Source organism: Quercus suber, unplaced genomic scaffold (assembly GCF_002906115.3).
Source record: "Quercus suber isolate HL8 unplaced genomic scaffold, Cork oak 2.0 scaffold_255, whole genome shotgun sequence".
NCBI lineage: Eukaryota > Viridiplantae > Streptophyta > Magnoliopsida > Fagales > Fagaceae > Quercus > Quercus suber.
In genome coordinates, this window is record NW_027069711.1 from 547,624 (window position 1) to 572,560 (window position 24,937).

A 24,937-nucleotide genomic window follows, 5' to 3' on the forward strand; every position below is an offset into this window, starting at 1 on the left:
CAATTGAAAGGTACGATCTCTAAAATTTTCCCTATTCCTTTCCCTCAAAATAATCCACATATGGCATAATGGAACCACATTCCAAATACTACCCCATAACGAGTTACGTTTCCTTTTCAACTCCTCCAACATGTAAACAGCCTAGGCACCGATTTGCATTACCCATCTCACTTCAAATACCACAAAAACAAAAGTCCATGGTTCAATACATCAAACCAAAAAGACAATCTTCTACCATCACCAACCAAGAATTTAATATATATCTGTAACTTTGATCTAATCGCTTTCCTAACACCCCACCCCCTCTCTTCCACCACATATTTAGCTACTACCACCCTTCTCTACAAATCACCATCCTCTTGTATGAGCCTCCACAACCATTTCCCCAGTAGTTCTTGGTTGAAATTACCTAGCAAATGAACAAATAATCTTCTAGTAAACTGATTAAACTTCTTCTCCTCCTCCATTCTCAAATCAAGTAGCACCTTCTCCAATCTATTAGCTACACTAACCGGAATAGAAAAGAGAGGTAATAAGCAAGCAAGCTTGAGAGAGCGCTCTTTATAAAAGTCGCCCTACCCCCTTTTGATAGATACAATTTCTTCAACCCTGCAAAACTCTCTCAGTCCTCTCGATTGTACTATTCCACGCTGAGCTAGCCTCAAGGCTCCATTTGTTGGGGTGAAAAGGGATAGGCCCAAAGAGCCCTTCTTTAACACTTTAGGGAGTGGGGGTGAAGGGGGGTTTACATACAACCAAGGCAAAGTGGTTTATGATTGAATCTCAGAGGCATTCTTATCATTTGGTAATCCAAGTCCATGTCCTATTTTGGGTTCACTCTAAGCTTGGACAACCACCTAAAAGGTGTGATGTACATGCACCCAATTCAAGGGGGTGCAACCTTCTCAGTTTGGGCCTCATATTTCTCCTACATAAGATGTTGTATGGTGGACGCTGTTCTATGCAAATCCACTTTGAAAGGACATCATACCAAAGTTGTACAATTAGGGCTGCGGTATGGTTTTATTCTGTTTATAGTATCAGAGGTTATGTTCCTTTTTTGCTTTTTTCTTTTTGGGGGGGGGGGGGGGGGGGGGGAATTCTTCTCATTCTTCTTTGGCAGCTACGGCTACAGTGGAGATCAGAGGGGTTTAGCCCCAAAAGGAATTTGGGTTTTAGATCCTTGGGAAATCATTTTCTTAATAGCGCTATTCTCCTTTCATCTGGAGCTGCCGTAACTTGGGCTCATCATGCTACACTTGTGGGGAAGGAAGAAATGGGCAGTTTATGCTTTAGTAGCTACCGTTTCACTGGATCTAGTATTCACTGGTCTAGTATTCATGGCTTTCAAGGAATGGAATATTATAAAGCACCCTTTCACTATTTGGATAGTATTTATGTTCAACCTTTTTCTTAGCAACTGGCTTTCATGGTTTTCATGTGATTATAGGTACTCTTTAGTCTGTTCTCAATCATATGTGGTATGTGGTATTTGCCAATATCTTGGTCATCTAACAAGGAGTTTCACATTGGCTTTGAAGCAGATGGTACTGGCATTTTGTAGATGTGGTTCGGTTATTCCTATTTGTCTCAAAATTATAGAGAGAAATGGATGAGTGAAAACACTTTACCGCCGTTTGGTTGGGCAAAATATAAAGCGGATAGAAAAGGGTGTGGCTGGTTGTTGCTACCTGGGCCCACCAAAACATGAGTGTTTAAAACAACAATACTAAATTTTTTTTTTTTCTTTAAAGTGAAGTGAAGAACATTCTGAGAAAATAAAAAATAAAAACCACATAAAGATCCTCGTTGTGTGAGTTTTCACTGCTTCTTAGCAACCAGAGAAGATTCCAACCACCACCGAATACTCTGACGATTCTTGGTAAAATCCTATTGTTCTGTGTATTCTCTCTCTTTTTTTCCTTTTCTTTTTTTCATGTGTGCTTAAGATCTAAGCTCGTCTTGAACCAAAAAAACCAAGTCATTGTAGTCAAATTCTATTGGAAAAATTACCCCCAAAATAATAGGGGGGATATTGGTACATTCATATAAACTACCTCTTTTATTCTTCACAACCAAACAAAAGAAATTTAATTATTTTTTATAATTCAATTGTTACAAGTGGGGAGGGGTATTTGAACCTCATAAAGGAGTCCAGACAATACAGTCAATTTAGCTCGTACCTACTAATTTTTTATGAATAGAAATGTGTTGCATTCCAAAATAAAATCAAGATATACCAGATCAAATGTAAATTGGACATAAGAGGATAAATTCAGAATTATTAACCAACTCTATCCTATATTGATTGGGTACTGGCCAACTTAGAAGGGAGGGGTGGAGAGAAAATACCTGTCTGGAAAAGCTGCAGAGTTAAAAGGGCACATATGGCTAACTTCTTTCAAATTAACATTGCTGTAAAGTAGCTTCTTGTTGCTACTGTAGATAACAGTTGGCCTATCTGACGCGGCAAATACATGTGTAGTATTCTTGGAAGAGAAAGTGCGAAGAGTAATAGGCTGGGTCCCAAGAGAGACCTTTTTCCTATCTGCTAGTTCACCAGTACTTGTGTTCAATAGAAAATTTAATAAATGTCCATCTCCAAGGGCACATAACAAGTAAGATATCTGAAAGAAACCAAAAAAAAAAACATACAAACTTGAGAGGTGCGAAAAACTAGGAAGCATATAATTAATGAATTGAAGAAGAATGTTCATTAACTTAATTGGATGTCACTCCCCGCCCCTTTTTTTAATGTTCAAATAGATGTCAAGATTACCATTGAAATTCCTCTAGAAGTCTACAATAAGAATTTTTTTTTTTAAGTATTTGAGCAGGAGGGGAAGGGGAGATTCAAACTAGTGACATCTGCCTCACAAGGCATGGTCTCCCATTGAGGTGCAATAAGAACCTAAGAAGCACTACCGTTGACACTGACACAACAACACAACAATATATACATGTGCGCGCATGTGTGTGCACATGCAATTTTAGGTTTAAATGCAATAAAGTTTGTGTGTTAATTTTATTTACGAATTTATAAATTCTTTTAGCAAATATAATCTCTTTAATGTTAGGATTGAATCGCCCTTTTCTCCATAAGGAATGCCACATTGTTCAAAAATATAAAGAGGCCCAGTATCTTATGGCGCTAACTGGCTGGAACCATCCACTAATACTTTTTTTCTCAGAAAACTCTTTATCCTCTACAAGGCTATGATTTCTTCTCACTTTCCTTGCTTAAGAACAAAAAAGAAAAACACCCCTTCCACAATAATCTCACAACACAAAAAAACCGAGAGAGAGAAGCAGAGGTAGCTCAGCCTCCACCACCAAAGCTCCAGGATTGATGGCCTCATCCCAACATCAGGGACAGAGTCCACTCCTCTGAACTCTACTGCCTCGCCCTATGCCATGAATGCATTGAGAAGGCTCCTATGATCTCTGCCACCATGGTCACTACAACCTCATTGACTCCCTCCTCCTTGAATTAAACCAGGTCCCATCTCACAGTAGGTCATCATGCATCATCACACTTTTCCAAAATTTCAAGCCTTCCATTTTTTATTTCTTTTCAACTTTAAGCTTACTGTGTCTCAAATGTATCCAGAAAATGTCCCAACTTTAATACACACACAAATGCAGTTAGGTCCTATGCAAGTCTGTGTTTAACATGAACACAGACTGTCTGTGTTTTAGATAAAAACTAATAATTGTGAATTTTTTTTATTTTATAAAAAACCTTCCTTAAAGGAGGTTTTCCAGTGTTATTTGGCCTAGTCAGGATAAAGAGGCTTCAGTGATGGATCTTACAAAGTTCTGCAATGGTGCCCTACAGTAGGATTTAAATTTTGTGAGAGCTATGCAGTATCGGGAGTTGGAGTAGTTGGGGGTTTTATGGATTTAATCTACTCTATTCCTGTGAGAAGGGCAGGACAAGTTTTGATGGAGGTCAGCTAAAAGATGGGGGTTTGAGATTGACGGGTATTATCAGTCTTTGATTTGTATTATTGATATATCTTTTCCCTGGAGAAGCATTTGGAGGTCAAAGGAGCCACCCAAAGTTGCTTTGTTCATGTGGACTCTGGCTTTGGGCAAAATATTGACGATAGATAAACTAAGAAGGAGAAGAATGGTTGTGATAGACTAGTGTTATATGTGTAAATGTGCTTGGGGGGGGGGGGGGGAGCAAAATATTGACGATAGATAAACTAAGAAGGAGAAGAATGGTTGTGATAGACTAGTGTTATATGTGTAAATGTGCTTGGGGGGGGGGGGGAGGTTGGGAGTCTATGGACCATTTACTCCTTCACTGTCCTACTGCCACAGAGTTATGGTCTATGGTGCTCGGGCTGTTTGGGTTTCCTGGATTATGCCGAAAAGTGTTGCGGAGTTACTAGCTTCTTGACAAGGCCGGTTTGGGCATCATCGGAATATACCTATTTGGAAAGCCATTCCACGTTGTTAGCTGTGGTGCATTTGGAAGGAGCATAATGCTCAAAGTTTTGAGGACTGTGAACGGACTTTCCTGAGCTTAAGCCTTTTCTTTTCAAAGTTTGTTTGATTGGATGTTAGCTTTAGGATCTCTCTCTATTTGTTCTTTCCTGGATATGCTTGATCTTTGTACTTTGAGAGTTTAATTTACTTGATTTTCTTATTCCCCTGCATACCCCCCGGAGTACTTTGGCTCTTTTTTTACATCAATAAGAATGTTATTCATTAAAAAGAAAATGCCTTAAAAGAATTGAGGCAAGAGTAAAAGAAAATAAAGGTCAAACACAAGCATACCCCTTCAAAGACACAAAGAAGAACAGAGCGAGGTATAATTTCTCCCCCCAAAGGCTCCTTAGTGATAAGATTCAGGTCAGGAAGCGAAAATATCCGCACACTAATATCTGTCCACATACCAACAGCAGCTAGCTGACTATAGTTGGGATTCTCCCCAATGGGGTTTATGTCAAGGCATGAGATCTCATACTCCAATTGTGCATGTTTTACTTCCGTCAAGACCCCATCTCCAATTTCTAAATAAACCAAATGGCCACCACCAGTTGCCAATAAAACCTGTCATAGAAGTGCGATGCATCAATTGGTTATTTATTTTACAAAGACAACACAAAATGTTTACAAATACAATCCGAAAAAGGTAAGAGAGTGCCCAATAAACAGCAATTATGTTCTCCACTTATTTGCAATATTGTAGGAGGTACATTCTCAAAACTCAATCCATGCCCACCCAAAGAAGTGCACCATATGATGAACCAGATTTTAAAAACAAAGAACAAACTAATTTATGGGGGGAGTGTTGAAAAAATAATTTTTGGAGTTACAAGAATAATTAACTAATAAATTTTTTTTTTTTTAAATGTTATTGAAATGCATTATTGACTTTTTTTTAGGAGAATAACAAAAATTACAAGATAATGGAAAGATCAGATCATGACAGTACAGAAATGGGTAAACTAACCTGGGTGGCATTAGCAGTGGCAACATTAATTGAATAGCCAGGTCGAGCATTCCATTCATTCCGTAGCTCTCTAGATGTAGAACTGACCAGTCTCACAGAGCTTGAAGTTACCTGTAAAGGCATTTAATTAGCCAGATGGAGCATTCAATTCATTCCATTTACTGACTTTTTAAGCTCAAACTCTAATCCTTGTGCACAAATAATACTTTTGCACCCATATAATGCAAGTAAATAAAATTGTAGCTAAAGGAATTGTTCATCTCCACATCTTCCATGACACAATCAAATTATATAGGCCTAAACAAATGCCTCAAGAAAATGAAATTAATAGAAAACATTCATCTAGTTTGGATTCAAATCATCCAAAAATATTTTTATCAGTAGATGAAGTCATAGATTGATAAGTAAAACAGTTAGAAAACCTACTTGTACAAGTTGGTTGAAAACAGCATCATGGCAAAATAGGGTCTGCACTTGAGAGCAGAAGCCCTCTATCTCAGTTTCTTCCAACTCATCCTCAATATTCATCGCCAAAATTCGTGTCTCACTGATAAAACTTACAACCAGGAATGTGTCAAATGGATCATCTGTGGAAGATCTTAGTGACCACATTCCCTTGATACCTTGAAGTTCCACTGAAGCCTATTCGATTTCATATACATACATGCATCAACATATTGCTATTATATAAGTGCTTACAGGGTTTGAGGGAAAAGTAAACTGCTAAGCCAAAACATACCTGTTCATTAATTCCTATTCCATTTCGAACTATGCGAAGAGAACCATCTTTATAAGCTCCAGAACAAGTTACAACCTGACCTTGGCCTTGCCTCTCAAGGTCCACAACACAAAAGTCAACAATTGGCCCCAAATTGACATATCGTTCCAGTACTTCCACATATGAGCCTTTTGCATCAGGGTGAAGATTTAACTTTACAAGCTGCATGCACACCATTATGAAGTGTTAATATCTGATATTGCAAGTAACCTTAAAACAATAAACAACTAAAATCCATGAGTCATATTGAGATTATACAACATATTCAAAATCCCTAACTAAGCCATATACTGAAGGAATTAGAATGCCTTTTGCTTAACATTGCAATAAAGCAAAGCAGATACACAAAAATGTAGCAAGAGGTTGCAAACATATCCTCACATAAAAACCTGCTTGTCATTGTAAGCTTCTTTAGGGGAAAAAAAGGAGCAAGTTGAATTCTTTTTTTTTTTTTTTTTTTTTTGATAGGTAAGAAAAATATATTCAAAACCTGCTAGATGCAAATTAGCACCAACATATCAAAAGTACAATTACCAAGTCAAATTCTTTTGCCGCATTAAATTACCAATTGTCCCTAAAGCTCTATTGGGAAATGGTAAATTTAATCATTTAACCCCATACTTCTAACGCTCCCCACACATGTGGGCTCAAATTTCATTTTAATAGGTGAGGCCCAACACGTGGGATCTTAAATGGGGAGACAGGGATAGAACTCAAAGCCTCCTGCTCTAATACCATGTTAAATTACTTGAGGTTGCAACTAGGAACAGGGGAGCACTCTCTACATTTGTAGAATATGTTCCATAAGTGTCAACCTAGGGGTTCCAGATATCTACTATGGATAGTACACATTACCACATTTTCATTATGTCAATCTCTAATAAAGGCTATAGGCTTAAATTTAAGGTTGAAATAACATTTCGGAGAGTCCAGATCACTTAAGACTAGGGAAAAAATGAAAATTCAGATCCAATTTCTCAGGTGGTGGTGGGGGGAATCCTACCAGTTTCAAGGTTCTCCGAGTTTCAGATTGGCAAATAAACTGAAAGCTTTGAAAATGGAATGACAAAGAATTTGGGATTGTGGAGATTAAGAGAAATAATTTGTGGCATTACCTTAATGAGCTGGACAACATTGGGGAAAGTCGACTTCTTACAGTTGAGGAGAAATTAGATAAGGATTGGCTTCAAGTTGAGCTCGAAAAGACAACTGTCTTGGAGGAGATTTGTTGGAGACAAGCTTAGAGTGCTTTGGTTAAGGAATAGGGATAGAAATACAAAATTTTTTCATCAAGTAGCCAACTCTCCCAGAACATTTAATTCTATTACCAATTTGTTGGTTGATGAAGAGTTCACTACCAATCCAGCAACCATATTTGAGTCTATTACACAATTTTGTAAGCACTTGTATTCTGGAGGGATACCAAAGACCAGTATTGGACAAGCTGGAGTTTTCAAGGATATTAGAGGAGAATGTTGTGTGGTTGAATAGACCCTTCGATTAAGAAGTTTTGGGGGTGGAAAAAAAAACCCTTCAACGGAGATAAGGCACCCAGACCTTATGGTTTTTCTATGGTGGCTTTCTTTCTCAAAGTTGAGGTAGTAGAGATTTTCCAGAATTTTCATGCCCAAGGTAAATTTGAGAAGAGCCTCAATGCTACTTCCATTGCCCTTATCCCCAAAAAATAAAAATCAGTGTATGTGGAGAATTGTAGGCCCATCAGTTTTGTGGGCAGGGTCTATAAAATTATTGTCAAAGTATTGGCCAATATATTAAGGGTGGTGCTACCTAAAAATAAACTCTAGTCACTGAATGCTTTTGTGAAGGGTAGACAGATCTTTGGCTTCATCCTTATTGCTAATGAGTTTTTGACAAACAGACTGAAGTCAAGAGTTCCAAGGGCTTTATGCAAACCGGATTTGGGTTTTTGGAAAAATGACAGCTGGAGTTTCTTCTGTATTTACACAGTGATATTTTCAATTTCGATTAATGGTAGCCCTAGTGGTTTTTCGGAAGTTCTCAGGGGTATGTCAAGGCGATCCACTATCACTGATGCTTTTTGAGATTGTTATGGGGGCTCTAAGCAAAACGATGCATTCAGCTATGAGTAGTGGTCATCTCTTGGGATTCATGGTTGGCACCTCAGCAAACCAACTGATGGTGTCTCACCTCTTTGCAGATGACATGCTAATTTTTTGGATGTCGTGACTCATTAGTTCATACACCTGCACCATGTGTTAGTGTGGTTTGAATCCATGTTTGGCATGAAGATAAATCTGAGTAAGCCAGAGTTGGTCCCAGTTGGGGGGAAGTTCCTAATTTGGAGGAGTTGGTGGCTATTTTGGGCTGTAGAGAGTCAAACTTTCCAATAAAATATTTAGGTCTTCCGTCAGGTGCTAAATTTAAAGTGAAGACAAAATGAAATCCTATTCTTGAAAAGACGGAGAGGAGGTTGGCAGGATGGAAGCAGCTATATCTATCCAAGGGTGGTAACATTACATTAACTAAGATAACAATTTTCAACTTGCCTACGTATTTCCTTTCTATCTTTCCTATGCTGGCTGAGATAGTTAACCGTATTGAGAAGTTACAGAGACAATCTTAATGGATTGGTTTAGGTGAGGAGTCCAACTTCCATTTGGTTAACAGGACACAGATTTGTGCACCTATCCAAGATGGGGGGTTGGCTGTCAGAAATTTGAAAAAATTCAATCAAGCTTTGTTTGGAAAGTGGTTTTAGGGATATGGCACAGAGAGAGTTAGAGGTGAAGTATGGGAGTGCATGAAGGGGTTGATGCTCTACTGTGGTCTGGAATCCCTACAGTGTTTGTCTTTGGAAATCTATAAGGCGGGAGTGGGTGACATTCTCCCAATATCTTCAGTATGAGGTGGGTGAAGAAACCAGGGTGAAGTTTTGGCATGATTTGTAGCGTGGCGATTGTTTGTTAAAGGAGGTTTTTCCAGAATTGTTTGTAATAAGTAGAGACAAGGACTCAACTGTAATGGATTTTTGAAATTATGTAAAGGGGTTCTTCACTGGGATTTGAATTTCTCACGAGCTGTGTGGGACTAGGAATTGGAACCATTGTCGGCCTTCATGGATCTTATTTATTCTAATTCAGTGATAGGGATTGAAGAAAACCAACTATGTTGGAAGCCAGCTAAGGGTCGAGCTTTGAAGTTAGAGGATGCTACTGCTCTTTAATGTCCAATTGTGCCATGTCTTTTCCATGGATAATTATTTGGTGATCAAAGGTACCTCTTGGAGTCGCTTTATTTTAGTGAACTGCTGTGTTATGGAAAATTCTGACTGTTGACAATCTGCAGAGAAGACCTATTATCATGGTAGGTTCATGTTATATGTGCAAGTGTAATGGGGAGTGTAGAGTGTTGACCATTTACTACTTCATTGCCCTGCAGCTTTTGAACTGTGAATTATGGTGTTTGGTCTGTTTGGAGTTCAGTGGGTTATGCCGCAGAGAGCTAGACAGTTTTGGATACATTAGCTTCATGGCGAGGTTGGTTTGGTTGTCATCGGAGCATTGATGTTTAGAAAGTTGTGCCACATTGTCTAATGTTAAGTATTTGGCAGGAATGAAAAGCTAGAAGCCTCGAGAGATATGAACAGACTATTCTTGATCATAAGATCTTTTTCTTTAAATCTTTGTTAGATTGGTTGCTAGCTTCGGGTTCTTTCTCTCTCTTTTAGATATGATGGACCATTGTACACTAAGGGCTTTGATTGTATGCCCTTAGTAAACATCTTGTATAATAGGGTTCTTTTCTTTATTTAATAAAGTAGTTACTTATCAAAAAAAAAAAACTCAAAAATATATGAAGAATAAATGCACCAACACACCTGTGAATCTCCATAGCTTGAGCCAATATATACAAATGCATTATCGAGATATGAAATGGTAGATGCAATGGAAGTTTCGCCCAAGAGCTCAATTTTGAGTCCAGTAACCCTACAAGGGAATGTAGATGACAGATTTAGAAAATTCCCGCAAGGCACTAAATTTACAATTAGAAACAATGCTTTCCTTCGGTTTGTAATCAAGCAGATTTTTTCCCAAAGTATGTTGTTTAATCATAAATAGAAGTCAGAAGAACTCACTTTTCTTTCTCATGGGTTATAACAAGTAGGTGAAGTAGTCCAGTATGATCACCAAGTAAATACCTAGAACCATCAGCATCAACTCTTCCATAGGCTCTTGTGATGGACTTCAATTGCACACCAATATAATGAAAAAGAATAAGAAAACACGGTACATCAATGAGCAATTTTAACTAGCATTCTTTGGAAAACTAAGTACTAAAAAACATAAAATTAGCAGCAGCACTATGTATCCTACCGGTCTGATTGGAATTGCTTTAAATGCATTGGCACTGCAGTAGACAATTGTTTCTTCTCCAATAATAATGACGCCACAAAGAGGTGGAGGTACTGGTATTAGCAAATTAGCTCCATTGTCAAGATTGTTCTGGGACCAGGGACCCTCAACAAAATCTTTATCCTTAAGAGCAACCTCATACGTTTTAACATGGCGAGCATCTTTGTTATCCTGCAAAAATGAGAACATAAAAATGAGGCCATCTTATTTATTATTCTAAATGCACTGGCACAGCCACATCTAAATAAACTACATCAAGGCTATTAAATATCCATTTGTAATCCACACATAGACAATAAGGAACTTAAAAATATATAAAAAATTACAGAGCAGCACATATGTCTCTGTCTAGATTTCTATAAAAAAGTCATTTACATGTTGATGTCAAGGCTTCCAAAACTCCCTTATGGCTTAAACACACTCAAAAGATACGAACCCATGGCCTTACCCGCCACCTTGCTCTTACAAGAAGAGAAGGTGTCATTTGAGCAAGAGCTCATTAGCCAAAGACACCTACAATTTTATCGTCATTTTTTGTAATGCAGGCACTCCAGTAACACTTGGTTAGAGTCACAGACGCAAGAACCATCAATTACACTTTGGATCCAAACTTTTTGTTATCTGTTAGTTATGAATATGGAGATAGATGGAGGAGATGGTTAAAGACTTGTGTCTCTACCGTTCGCTTCTCAGTTCTGGTTAATGGATCTCCTGTTGGTTTCTTTGGTAGCTCTAGAGGTCTCAGACAAGGCGATCCTTTGTCTCCCCTCCTATTTCTTTTGATCATGGAGGTCTTAAGTCGTATCATGAAGAAAACTGAGGAAGGTGGCTTCATTCAGGGCTTTCATGTGAGTCCTATTAATTCTACTCGTATTCGTGTTTCTCATCTTTTATTTGCTGATGATACCATTCTTTTCTGTGATGCCTCTAGAGAGAAGATTCTGTCTATTAGGCTGGCTTTGACTTGTTTTCAAGCTTTTACTGGTTTGAAGGTGAATGTGGGGAAAAGTGAAATGTCCCTGTTGGGGAGGTGCGTAACATTCAGTCTTTGGCTAATATCCTTCAGTGCAGAGTGGGCAGTTTGCCTATGACTTACTTGGGTATGCCTTTGGGAACTGTGTATAAAACACCCTCCATTTGGAATCCGAACCTTGAGAGGATGGAAAAGAAGCTTTCAGGTTGGAAGCGGCTTTATCTATCGAAGGGTGGTAGACTCACCTTGCTGAAGAGTACCCTTTCAAGCCTTCCGACATATTACCTTTCCCTTTTTACTATCCCCAAAGCTGTGGCGACTAGATTGGAATGCATTCAAAGGAACTTCTTGTGGGGTTCATCAGTTGAGTGTTTCAAATATCCTTTGGTGGCTTGGGAAAAGGTTTGCTTACCGCGTGAGTTGGGTGGTTTAGGAATTCGGAAGTTGACGCCGTTTAATCAGGCCCTTTTAGGGAAATGGCTTTGGAGGTATGGCCATGAAACCTCTCATCTGTGGCGAAGGGTTATAGCCATGAAATATGGGGAGGGAAAAGGGGGTTGGTGCACTAGAGCTTGTAGTAGGGCCCATGGTTGTGGGTTAAGGCAGAGTATTAGTGAAGGGTGGGAAACTTTCGCTAAGCATTTCTCTTTTGTGGTGGGGGATGGATCTCGTACTCTTTTTTGGCATGACAAGTGGACTGGGGATGTCCCTCTTAAAAGTCTTTATCCTCAATTATTTTTGTGTTCAGCTAATAAAGAGGCTCGTATTTCTGATGTGTTAAGCCCTTCAATGGGTGATAATGACAGAGTGTGGAGTTTAAGATTTCAGAGGGAATTCAATAATTGGGAGTTAGCGGCTTCTTACTCCCTTCTTCATTTCATCCAAACCCGAATCCCTAGGGGTGGAGGTTGTGACAAGCTTTGTTGGGATCTTAATGGCAGTGGGAAGTTTGATACTCGATTTTTCTATCATAAGATTCGTAATGTAGATCCCTCCACCATCCCTTGGAAGGGTATTTGGAAAGTTAAGGTTCCTAATAGGGTAGCTTTTTTTATGTGGATAGCAGTGCATGGTCAGATTCTAACTTTGGATAATCTTATGCTTCGGGGTCATCCTTTGGTGAATCGTTGTTATTTGTGCTGTTGTAATGCGGAATCTGTGGATCACCTGTTACTTTTTTGTCCGATAGCTCATTCTTTGTGGATGTATATGCTTCGGTTGTTTGGGATCGATTGGGTCGTACCAGGTTCAGTTGAGGACTTATTATTCTGTTGGTTTCATTGGCTTGGGAAGCATAGTTCTGATATTTGGGATTTGGTCCCAGGCTGTTTAATGTGTACTATTTGGTCTGAGCAGAATCGGCGGGCTTTTGAGGATGAGGGGAAAACTGTGGTTCAGTTATCAGAGTTTTGCCAAAGGACCCTCTTTGATTGGTCTCGATGTTGGGGTTTCTCGGATTGTTCTACTCTTACGGATTTTATTTCTTCTATTAGAATAGATTAGGGGCTGTTTTTGTCTTGTTGTTTCATTTTTCCTTTGTTCACTACCGTGAACTCTTTGTGTTTCTCTTGCTTTTCTTTTATTAATAATATTCTATTCTTACTTATCAAAAAAAAGAATATGACACATTTATAAGCATACTACATGTACATACATACACAAAAAAAAGCACATACTTGGAAATGATGTTGTAAGAAGAATATTTCTATGTCAAAGGTGCTACCTAGACTAGTTGGTAAATTTTCATTGGAAGGGATGATGATAGAAATAGAGAGGTCAACTCCCCTTGTATGGCCAATAAGCTCACATAGCTTTCAGCATACCAAAGAGAGTGGGGCAAGTGAGGTGAACAGGATTAATGAGGTCAACCTCCCGCTGTCTATCCAATAGACCTTAGTGGCCCTACATGCATGAACAAATGCACTTACTTGGAAATATTTTTTTAATAAGAATTTTGCCATGTCAGTGGTGCTACCTAGACTAGTTGGTAAATTTTTCTTGGGAAGCAGTGATGATAAAAATTGAAGGGTCAACTCCCCTCGTGTAGCCCATACACCCAAGTGGATTTCAGCAGACCAAAGAGCATGAGAGTGGGAGTTTAAAAGAATTAATGAGGTCTACCTCCCACTGTGCATCCAATAGACCTTAGAGGCCCCATGGAAACCTACTCTCCAAACACAACTCCCGCCCTCCCCCAAAAAGAAAGGAGGCAAAAAAGGAACAAAAAAGCCAGTCCACATATCCTCATATGTTGAATTTGTGCCGGCCCAACATAGTTAAAACACACAGCTGTTGATAAACATATGGATGTAAAAAAAAAAAAAAGGGGGGGGAACCTGGTAAAGAACCACAATTGTAGGTTTTGAACAACCATACAAAAACTTGATATCCAAAACTTGAAGTTCCTCGAGCCTGAAAATATTCAGTCAAAAGATGTAATCAGTGTGATTATTCTGATAAACGAAATGAATGCTAGAAACATAGACATCAGGAACTATTATCATTCATAGAAATCAATGTTATAAGAATGAATTAAATGTTCATCAGCTTTTCAAATTACTGTCAGTGGCTATCTTCAATACTCTTTTCATGTGCTTGTTATCAAAATCCAGATAGGACATTACAAAGAGGACACCAAGCGCTCTTCCATTACTTGTCAAGACATTACTCAGGGACAAATGTCATAGGTTGCACTCAGAATGGTAGAATAAGATCAAACAGCAGACAAAACAATAGATATTCATACTTCCATGATAGTTTGGTTAGGTAAACTTTCCACTTTATTTCATATGGGAAGCCCTTGATTTAGTTCTTTGATTTATACTAAGAGTCAAGTTATTTTGTCTGGCTGTAATTTGTGTTTGAGAAAGAGTGAAACTTGGTTGCATCCTTTGTGTAAAGTGGGAGAAGATCTATTTTTTTATTGTTAAGTTTCACATGCTTGCTGTCCCTCCCCCTCTGATCCATCTATCTCACCACTTTCTCACTTATTTTCACTCTACTTCTTTGTCACTCCCAACCATTCTAGAACTTTCTTTCTCACCTCCTCCTGCTTTCTTTCTCACCCCCTACACACTTTCTTCTTCATTATCAGGGAAAAGAAGGGAATAAAATTATCACAGGTTTATTTTAAGTTACAACAATTAATGATGTGTGTATATTAAACAATGCAAAACATGTTTTTAGCCCACTGAAAATATTACGCTAGTAAAACTAAAATCGAACCCCAAAGGAGCATTAGACAGATACATTCACCTAAGGTCCTAAGGTATTGAAAGTGACCAACACTCTGCATCCATGTCAAAACTAAATTTTTCACTAGCATAACCATCTATAATATCCTTTAAGCATTAGAAGGCCAAAAGAACAATAAAAGCATACCTAATGTTAAATGCTTCTTTAAGCTGCCCTTTATTATCAAAAGGAATGACCTGACAAAACAACAAACTATGATGATTACACCAAAAATATTAATTTTTATAGCGAAGATTGGAATTTCTGCTTATAATAGCATGCAAAATACCAAAATTTAAAATGTATACATCACAATTAACTGTATCAAACTATATACCTTGAACAATCCATCATATAAATGGAGTCCAATTAGTCTGCAATCTGGATCAATTATGCCAATCTGCAAAAAAGAAATGAAATAAGAGAAAAATACGTGCTATGAACTTTGATTAATTTTTCAGTAAAAACTATAATGTTATAGATGTCCACCTTAAGGAAAAGCAACTTGTTAAAGAGGCAGATTTTAGATCAGGTTTTCATTGCTAAGGAATGCTTAGACAGTATACTAAAATCAGGAGATATGGGGGTCTAATACAAACTAGATTTGGAGAAAGTTTAGGACCATGTTAATTGGAATTTTCTCATTAAAATGTGGAATAGGCGTGGTTTCAGCAAAAAATAGAGAAAGTAGATTTATTTTTGTATCTCCAAGGTTTGCTTATCTATCTTAATTAATGGTAGCCCTAGTGATTTTTTTAAAATAGTTCTCAAGTGCTACAACAAAGAGACCCTTTACCCTTCTTGTTATTTGTTATTGCAATAGCTGCTTTGAGTAGAATGATGGCAAAAGCAATGCCAGGGGGTCACTAAATCAGACTCTACAGCTGGCAGTTCAGACAATAACTTGTTAATGATTTCTCATTTGCTTTTTGTCGATTATTCTCTCATATTTCCCAGGATTTTCCTGGCTGGTGCATAATGGGATATTCTTAACTGCTGTAATTTTTACTTATCAAAAAAAAAAAAAAAAAAAAAAAAAAAATTACTCTTCCATATTTTATGCAAATGATTCAAATCAAACTTGGCCCTTGAGAGTCAAACATTAGTTTGGGGAAGTTAGAATTGGTTCCAGTAGAAATGTGCAGAATGTGTAAGAAGATTTGGCAGATATTTTTGGTTGCAAAGTGTCAAACTTACCAATGAAGTACCTGGGCCTTCCATTGGGCTCTACTTTCAAATCAAAAACAATTTGGAATACCATCCTGGCAAAGATGGAAAGAGATCTGGCAGGCTGAAAAAAAAAACTTTACCTTTCCAAGGAAGGTAGAAGTACCTTAATCAAAAGCACTTTATCACTGTATTGAAAAATTGCAGCAAGAATTTTTCAATACAGTGAGGTATACTTACTGGAAGAGGAAATAGAGAGAGGAAATAAGTAGGTAAGATTGATAAATATTTGAACCACTCCAATCGGAGGTTTTGCCATCAGGAACTTGATCTTGTTTAATCAGGCACTTTGGGGAAACGGTCATGGCAACATGCTCCAACAAAAGAAGCTTTCTGGAGGAGGGTTGAGGAGAAGAAGTACAGTAGCATGTGGGGAGTATGGTGTGCCAATACAGTCAATGGGCCTTGTGGTGTTGGTCTATGGAAAAATATAAGGAGCTTGGGATAATTTTTCTTGCCTCACTAGCTTTGAGGGGGGTGAGGGAACTTGTGTCATGCTTTGGCATGATTTACAGTGTGGAGATCAAACTTTGAAGGAGGCTTCAGGAAAGGTTTAATGGTGCTTTATTAAAACAAAATGATGTACAAAAAGACAAAAACCCAAGAGGATACACAGGCAGTGTACTAAAAAGCCTTCAAGGATCAAAACCATGATGCATGGGAGGCTTCAGGACAGTATTACTTTTTGAATTTACTTGGTGCTTGATAAATGTAATTTTCGTGGCAGAATTGTTGGTGTACCTATTGTATACTTCCTATGTCATTTGCACTTTTAAATGAATATTTACTTATAGAAAAAGGGGGGGGGGGGGGGGGGAACAACTGCTTCAATAAATACTTATAACCCAGCAAAAAAATGAATAAAGTGATTAGTGAACCTAGAATCAGATAAATACCTGACCGTTGTCTGTAGGACGACCAATACGATCCGAAACATCCCCCATTGCTCTAAACAGGCATAAATTTGTCAGTGCAAAAATTTATTTAATCCATCCATAAATTACAATGGTTTCATAGAGTAATGAAGGTTTCTCACTTATCAAAGAAAAGAAAACAAGATGATGCATATATTCCTGACCAAAACTTATTATCTGGCACCAACAATTCATTAACATCAATTAACAGGATAACTAAGAAATTATAATTTATATATTCAAGCTTAAACCTTGTGATAAGCTCAGATGTCTCAGCATCCCATTGAAGCACGCAGAATTTGTATCTTTCTGTTGCAATAAATAGAAAATCTTGTGCCTCACCCTGTTCAAAAAAAGTGATATGAATGCTGGAAAAATAAGTAAACCATAACATATCTTTGTAGGTTTTGAAGGAAAAGCTTATAGTAACACTCACATGCGGGCGAAAAAGTTCAAGTGTTGCAATTCTCCCATATATTGGCACGTCCAGCATAGGCTGCACAGGAAAAAATTTAGTTTAAGTTCATGGTCTTAGATCTTAGTTCTAGCTGACTCATGGGAAAAAAAGATAGTAGACACAAAGAATGAAAACTGAAAGAAGATCAAATCACAAAGAAGTTGGACATGAAAAATTTCTTTCTTTGCGTACCTTAGAGAATATAATTAGAATATCTTAAGATGCTTTTCACTTTAGTTTTATAAAGTTTTTGGAAGATGTTTTATCCCTCAAAGTCAAAGTCATCAAAACAAGGATGCATGAGGATAAACTGCTTAGCCCGTTAGGAGTGAAAAGCCCCTGGATTACCCGGTAACTGGTTCTGGTAGGTGGGGTCAGTTGCCCGTAGAAGTTTGATTAACAGTAAATTCTACCTTTTATGAAGAGGTCTACCACAAATAACTAAGGGGTCATTGTCTGGTGCAATGATAAAGTCACAAGCTGCCTAGGGCAAGCTTAAGGCTTCAAAGTCACGGTATGAGGTTGATATTATGGGTTCAAGATATATTGTGTGCATGTGTAAATTGCCAATAAAAAAGAGTGAAAAATTAGTGCATAATCATAATAAGTTTAAGGATGCAAGACTCAAATGGTACAATTTAAATAGGTGTACACATCTAATTATCCTCATAATTTTCCATGGCGGCCAGTTAATAAAATTTTTTCTCTCTCTCTCTCTGTTTATTTGCTCCCCCCACACTATATTTTCTTTTGCATTTTTTGGGAAAATTAAACTTTACCCATGGTTAGGCCATAAACACAGACCTACATAGTAGATCCTTTTGTTTTTTTTTTTTTTTGAGAAGTACACATTGTAGTTCAATTTGTAACATTAACATTCCCTAAAAGTCAAAATTAAAGTATGAAGCCCCCACATATGTGAGGTGCACATGAAGTCTAAACCAATAACATAAAATGTACTCGGTGCTTAAACTAATGCACGTGATGCTTAAACCCATGATATCACTAATCAATTTTACAACATGATATAAACCATCATCCTCTTCAATCTCTATCTATAAAAAAATGAATTTTCTTTTCTATTAGAAAACCTTAAAAGTTATTATAATGTATACTTTTCCTAAGAAGAAAGCAATATAAATCAAGTAAAAAATAATAATAATAACCAAATTTATTCAGCCATAGCGAACAAGCCCTCTCCACTTTATGAATGACTAAAAAAAAAGACCTAGAAAACCAAAAACTTGAAAAAAGAAAAATAAAAAGATTATTATCTTTGTTTCATTCAGGAACTTATCTCATCTGTCCACCAGCGGAGCTTGCCATTTGAAGAACAGAATTTTCCATTTCATGTCTCTCTTAACTACTACTACTTACGGGGATTCAATTTTTATAGATCAGTTACCACCAAAAATCAACATACATCAACACAAAACAGAAAGAATGATATATCAGCAAACTATAACTTGCCATAATGCAAAAGGAAACGCTTCAAATCCAATATAATATAACACTGTCTTTATCAGGTCTTATTACATGGAATTTCTATAGAATTAGTCACCCTTATATTAAAAATTTTACCCCACTTTACCCGATAAAAAAAAGTTTTGCTTCTAACAATATCTAAAACAGATCGTGCGTGTGTGGGCGCAAGTGCACCACGCATGTGGGCAAAGTAAAAATTCCAATTTCATACAACTAATTGTACTTAACAGCAGCTAGAAAGAAATGAAAAAAAAATTAAATTAAATAAATAACAAGCTTAAACCTTGTGATAAGCTCAGATGTCTCAGCATCCCATTGAAGCACGCAGAATTTGTATCTTTCTGTTGCAATAAATAGAAAATCTTGTGCCTCACCCTGTTCAAAAAAAAGTGATATGAATGCTGGAAAAAATAAGTAAACCATAACATATCTTTGTAGGTTTTGAAGGAAAAGCTTATAGTAACACTCACATGCGGGCGAAAAAGTTCAAGTGTTGCAATTCTCCCATATATTGGCACGTCCAGCATAGGCTGCACAGGAAAAAATTTAGTTTAAGTTCATGGTCTTAGATCTTAGTTCTAGCTGACTCATGGGGAAAAAAAGATAGTAGACACAAAGAATGAAAACTGAAAGAAGATCAAATCACAAAGAAGTTGGACATGAAAAATTTCTTTCTTTGCGTACCTTAGAGAATATAATTAGAATATCTTAAGATGCTTTTCACTTTAGTTTATAAAAGTTTTTGGAAGATGTTTTATCCCTCAAAGTCAAAGTCATCAAAACAAGGATGCATGAGGATAAACTGCTTAGCCCGTTAGGAGTGAAAAGCCCCTGGATTACCCGGTAACTGGTTCTGGTAGGTGGGGTCAGTTGCCCGTAGAAGTTTGATTAACAGTAAATTCTACCTTTTATGAAGAGGTCTACCACAAATAACTAAGGGGTCATTGTCTGGTGCAATGATAAAGTCACAAGCTGCCTAGGGCAAGCTTAAGGCTTCAAAGTCACGGTATGAGGTTGATATTATGGGTTCAAGATATATTGTGTGCATGTGTAAATTGCCAATAAAAAAGAGTGAAAAATTTAGTGCATAATCATAATAAGTTTAAGGATGCAAGACTCAAATGGTACAATTTAAATAGGTGTACACATCTAATTATCCTCATAATTTTCCATGGCGGCCAGTTAATAAAATTTTTTCTCTCTCTCTCTCTGTTTATTTGCTCCCCCCACACTATATTTTCTTTTGCATTTTTTGGGAAAATTAAACTTTACCCCATGGTTAGGCCATAAACACAGACCTACATAGTAGATCCTTTTGTTTTTTTTTTTTTTTTGAGAAGTACACATTGTAGTTCAATTTGTAACATTAACATTCCCTAAAAGTCAAAATTAAAGTATGAAGCCCCCACATATGTGAGGTGCACATGAAGTCTAAACCAATAACATAAAATGTACTCGGTGCTTAAACTAATGCACGTGATGCTTAAACCCATGATATCACTAATCAATTTTACAACATGATATAAACCATCATCCTCTTCAATCTCTATCTATAAAAAAATGAATTTTTCTTTTTCTATTAGAAAACCTTAAAAGTTATTATAATGTATACTTTTCCTAAGAAGAAAGCAATATAAATCAAGTAAAAAAATAATAATAATAACCAAATTTATTCAGCCATAGCGAACAAGCCCTCTCCACTTTATGAATGACTAAAAAAAAAAGACCTAGAAAACCCAAAAACTTGAAAAAAGAAAAATAAAAAGATTATTATCTTTGTTTCATTCAGGAACTTATCTCATCTGTCCACCAGCGGAGCTTGCCATTTGAAGAACAGAATTTTCCATTTCATGTCTCTCTTAACTACTACTACTTACGGGGATTCAATTTTTATAGATCAGTTACCACCAAAAATCAACATACATCAACACAAAACAGAAGAATGATATATCAGCAAACTATAACTTGCCATAATGCAAAAGGAAACGCTTCAAATCCAATATAATATAACACTGTCTTTATCAGGTCTTATTACATGGAATTTCTATAGAATTAGTCACCCTTATATTAAAAATTTTACCCCACTTTACCCGATAAAAAAAAGTTTTGCTTCTAACAATATCTAAAACAGATCGTGCGTGTGTGGGCGCAAGTGCACCACGCATGTGGGCAAAGTAAAAATTCCAATTTCATACAACTAATTGTACTTAACAGCAGCTAGAAAGAAATGAAAAAAAAAATTTAAATAAATAAATAAACAAAACAAAATAAAATAAAGAGGGAATTAATGTACCTGCAAGCCCTGAGGAGTAAGTAAATGAATTTCGATTCGGGTGCATTTCCTGAAAATATTTTGACTTGTAAGTAAACCACATTTTATAAATTCATTTTGTGGTGCAAACTATAGCCAAAATGTGACACCAAAAAGCTCTAGATAAAAATTTTAATGATTATTATTTTTGTTTCGTAGGGAACCTTTCCAACAAAAAGTCCCTTGGTCTCACCTCTAGACGGTAAAACCTACGGGCAACTGACCCCACCCACCAAAACCAGTTGCCAGGTAATCCAGGGGCATTCACCTAAGACAGGCTAAGCAATTTATGCTCGTGCTCATGAACGATATTAACGAATTTTATTACTTATAAAGAAAAATAAACATTTTTACAATCCCAATAGATTGGCAATACCCCCTCATTTCATGGTATTTGAATACAATTAGCGAACCTAATGTACAGTCCATTTTAAAAAAATGATTTTTGCTGAAGCATAAAAGGCAACAAGCATAGATTAACTAATAGCAAAGCACAATAGAAACTCGAAATCATGAATAAATTCAATCATGGTAAAATTTAAAAAAAAAATTAATAAAACCCTAAAGCAGAAAGAGAAAACCCAAATTCGTAAATAGAAGCGAAAAAGAAAAAAGATCCAAGAGAAGCACTTTGAATAGAGAGATAGAATGAGAGAAATGTAGAGTGGTTACGCTATGATTAGGTTGAGCTCTTGAGGGCTGGTGAAATTGCCGACGCAGGAATGGTTCACGTTGGTGGGCTTGTGAGCCGTAACCACATAGTTCCAGATACTCATCTTCTTCTTCTTCTTCTTCTTTCTCACTCTCTGTGTCGAGCCCTAGCTCGCTCGCTCGCTCTCTCTTTGTCAGTGGTGTTTTTTCTCTTCCAGTGGTGGTGTCGGCTTCGGAGATAGATATATCGTCGTAGCACCGCTTGCACACCTGTCCGCTACATAACCTTTAGCTTTATGTGGTTTTTTTTTTTTTTTTTTTTTTTTTTTCATTGAAAGAATTTTAGTCCAAAAGGGATGGTCCATAATGGATGGCAAGAGAAATTCTACATTTTTGGGCCCATTAGCCTAATTTTTGGGCAATTCTGTTGGGCCTCTCTAAGCACCCCATTTACCCCAATTTATAGACGGCCCTGTTGACCTCACACCTAGGCACCCAATTAACAAAAACCAGGTTGCCAAAAAATTTATTTGAACCCCCGACGATACAAATTTGCACCCCCTCACCATCAACCTGACTCGGTGACCCCTTTATTTTTGAAAGCCCAACTTAAACTCCAGAAGGAAAAAAAAAAAAAAGTCCAAAAGAAAATTTTTGGTCTTTAATCTCAGAAATATAAAGCCATAAATCAAAATTTGAAAAATTATAAATAAATAAAATGTCAAATGAAACCTAAGAATTTGTAGATGCCTTTTTTTATCCTTCTTCACTCTCCAAACTCAAAGGAAAAAGGCTGTCTTTGCTTCACACACACAAAATCTACCGCCGCCTGACTGTCCCTAATCTGCCACCGCTGTCGTTGCTTGGTTTGCCTTCTACCGCCGCTTGATCTGGTTTTTCAGCTCTCTTTTTCTCTCTTTCTTTCAATGTGAAAGTGTGTTTAAGGTATTTTGTACCGCCGCCCCTGTGTGGTGTTATCTTTTGTTTTTTTTTTTTTTTTTTTGTTAAGTTTTTGAATCTTGGACCGTGTGTGTGACTATGTGTGGGAACTGTGGCGTTAAAACTATTCTCTGAACTTCTGATATTTGTTGCTGAGTAACTCAACTTAAGTTTTGAGTCTTTAAAGTCTGACCATGTGTGTGACTGTGTGTGGGCCTATGGGGTTAGTGGGTTATAGACTTATAGGACTTATTACTTTTATTAGTTTATAGTGTTTTATTGTTGTTGAGTACTTGAGTTTGAGTTTCTTTGATGTTGGGTGTTGGCGTGCCGTAGAGTTGCTGTGAGTGTTTTATTGATTTGATATAAAGTTGAGTTATTACTTATCCCTTTGACTATTTGACTAATTTGTGACTTGTGAGTAGTTTTTTAATTTTGTTGAATCTGACGGGTGAGGTGTGAGTGATTGTTGACTATGCGATTTAGTCAATACATTAATACTAAAGACAATAAAAATATAAAACATTTAAAGAATTGTAAACTTATAAATTGAGACCTTGCTAGAAAGATGGTGGAGACAAACAAGAATATTATATATCCATTGGTATATTTACTTGTGAAATTAGTTTTGACCCTTGTTGATGCAGTCGCAACAGTGAAAAGAAGTTTTTCAATAATGATATATATCAAGAATGAATTGCACAATCGAATGGGGGATTAATGGTTGAATGATTGTTTGATTGTGTACATTGAAAAAGATATAGCTCGTAGGATTGATAATGAATCTATCATGCAACGATTTCAAAATATGAAACCTCGTAGAAGAAAAGCATAGAATTTTTTTTTTTTTTTTTGGTGATATTGATATATTCAAGTTTCTTTTGTTTTAGATTTTATATAGTTTATGTTTCTTATTGACCCCTCTGGACAAAAATCCTAAAGCCGCCTCTGCCAAAAATTAACATACATCAACACAAAACAGAAGAAAGATATATCAGCAAACTATAACTTGCCATAATGCAAAAGGATGCGCTTCAAATCCAATATAATATAACACTGTCTTTACCAGGTATTATTACACGGAATTTCTATAGAATTAGTCACCATTATATTAAAAACTTTTACCCCACTTTTATCCGATAAAAAAAGGTTTGTTTCTAACAATTATTAAAACAGATTCTGCGTGTGCGGGTGCAAGTGCACCACGCATGTGGGCAGAGTGAAAATTCCAATTTCATACAACTAATTGTACTTAACAATACCTAGAAAGAAATGTAAAATAGATAAATAAATAAACAAAACAAAACAAAACAAAATAAAGAGGGAATTAATGTACCTGCAAGCCTTGAGGAGTAAGTAAATGAATTTCAATTCAAGTGCATTTCCTGAAAATATTTTGAATAGTGAGTAAACCACAATTTATAAATTCATTTTGTGGTGCAAACTATAGCCAAAATGTGACACCTAAAAGCTCTAGATAAAATTTTTAATGATTATTATTTTTATATCGTAGGGAACCTTTCTAAAAAAAAGTCCCTTGGTCTCACCTCTAGATAGTAAAACCTACGGACAACTGACCCCATCCACAAAAACCAGTTGCCAGGTAATCCAAGAGCATTCACCCCAGACGAGCTAAGCAATTTATTGTTGGATATAAAGATAAATGCAGCGGAAAATAAGTTTTAAACGGATCTACTTCATTCGATATTGATAACACGTACAAAGTAAATTTCAGAATTAGAGAAACAAGAGATCGTACCTTGAAGCGGTGAATTTCAAAACAAAGATTGAAGCACTTGGGACTATTTTTAATCTTCACTCCAATTCCACTAACGCCCAAGATGTGTGGTCTCTCGATTGGTAACAAAGGGATGACTTGTGAGTGACAAAAACTCACATGCACACCATTTTCATGATGTTTTTCTCACCTCTATATTTCTGTACGTTTTTCCCTTTGTATCTAACCAATTTATCTAATTGGGCCGGCCTTTTGGGCCTTACCAATTGGGCTTAAGTGTGTGGCTTGGAGTGGGACCAAAAGGGACCAATAAGACACTAGCTCCAATGGGCCTTGGGCTTTTCTGTCAACTCTTGACAAGTCCAAAGT

At 36.8% G+C, this 24,937-nt stretch overlaps 2 protein-coding genes across 3 annotated transcripts in view; one reads left to right on the plus strand and one right to left on the minus strand.

Annotated features, from left to right (window-relative positions):
• The window catches only part of LOC112007104 (DNA damage-binding protein 1a), a 33,219-nt gene extending 11,042 nt beyond the window's left edge, over positions 1-22,177 (minus strand). Inside the window, exons 1-16 of one of the 2 annotated variants that reach the window (XM_024039407.2) lie at positions 21,913-22,177; positions 21,223-21,271; positions 19,400-19,459; positions 19,213-19,304; positions 16,970-17,021; positions 15,184-15,246; positions 14,994-15,043; positions 13,949-14,024; positions 10,601-10,810; positions 10,363-10,469; positions 10,105-10,213; positions 6,207-6,407; positions 5,894-6,109; positions 5,468-5,578; positions 4,789-5,064; positions 2,353-2,627 (exon numbers count right to left, since the gene is read on the minus strand). In XM_024039407.2, the coding sequence (XP_023895175.1) occupies positions 2,353-2,627; positions 4,789-5,064; positions 5,468-5,578; positions 5,894-6,109; positions 6,207-6,407; positions 10,105-10,213; positions 10,363-10,469; positions 10,601-10,810; positions 13,949-14,024; positions 14,994-15,043; positions 15,184-15,246; positions 16,970-17,021; positions 19,213-19,304; positions 19,400-19,459; positions 21,223-21,271; positions 21,913-22,016 (2,051 nt within the window). In that variant the 5' untranslated portion in view covers positions 22,017-22,177. Of the gene's footprint in view, positions 1-2,352; positions 2,628-4,788; positions 5,065-5,467; positions 5,579-5,893; positions 6,110-6,206; positions 6,408-10,104; positions 10,214-10,362; positions 10,470-10,600; positions 10,811-13,948; positions 14,025-14,993; positions 15,044-15,183; positions 15,247-16,969; positions 17,022-17,238; positions 17,331-17,423; positions 17,532-19,212; positions 19,305-19,399; positions 19,460-21,222; positions 21,272-21,912 lie in introns of those variants that run through there. The other variant, XM_065781051.1, reaches the window with a different exon arrangement.
• Positions 766-1,602, plus strand: LOC136070726 (cytochrome c oxidase subunit 3). Its single transcript, XM_065781059.1, is given in 14 exon segments — positions 766-806; positions 809-856; positions 859-897; positions 900-954; positions 956-1,055; positions 1,057-1,150; positions 1,153-1,191; positions 1,194-1,273; positions 1,275-1,328; positions 1,331-1,397; positions 1,400-1,458; positions 1,461-1,512; positions 1,515-1,541; positions 1,544-1,602. Coding segments are annotated over 14 exon segments (807 nt in total). The 5' UTR covers positions 766-772.
• Positions 22,178-24,937: the final 2,760 nt, after the last annotated feature.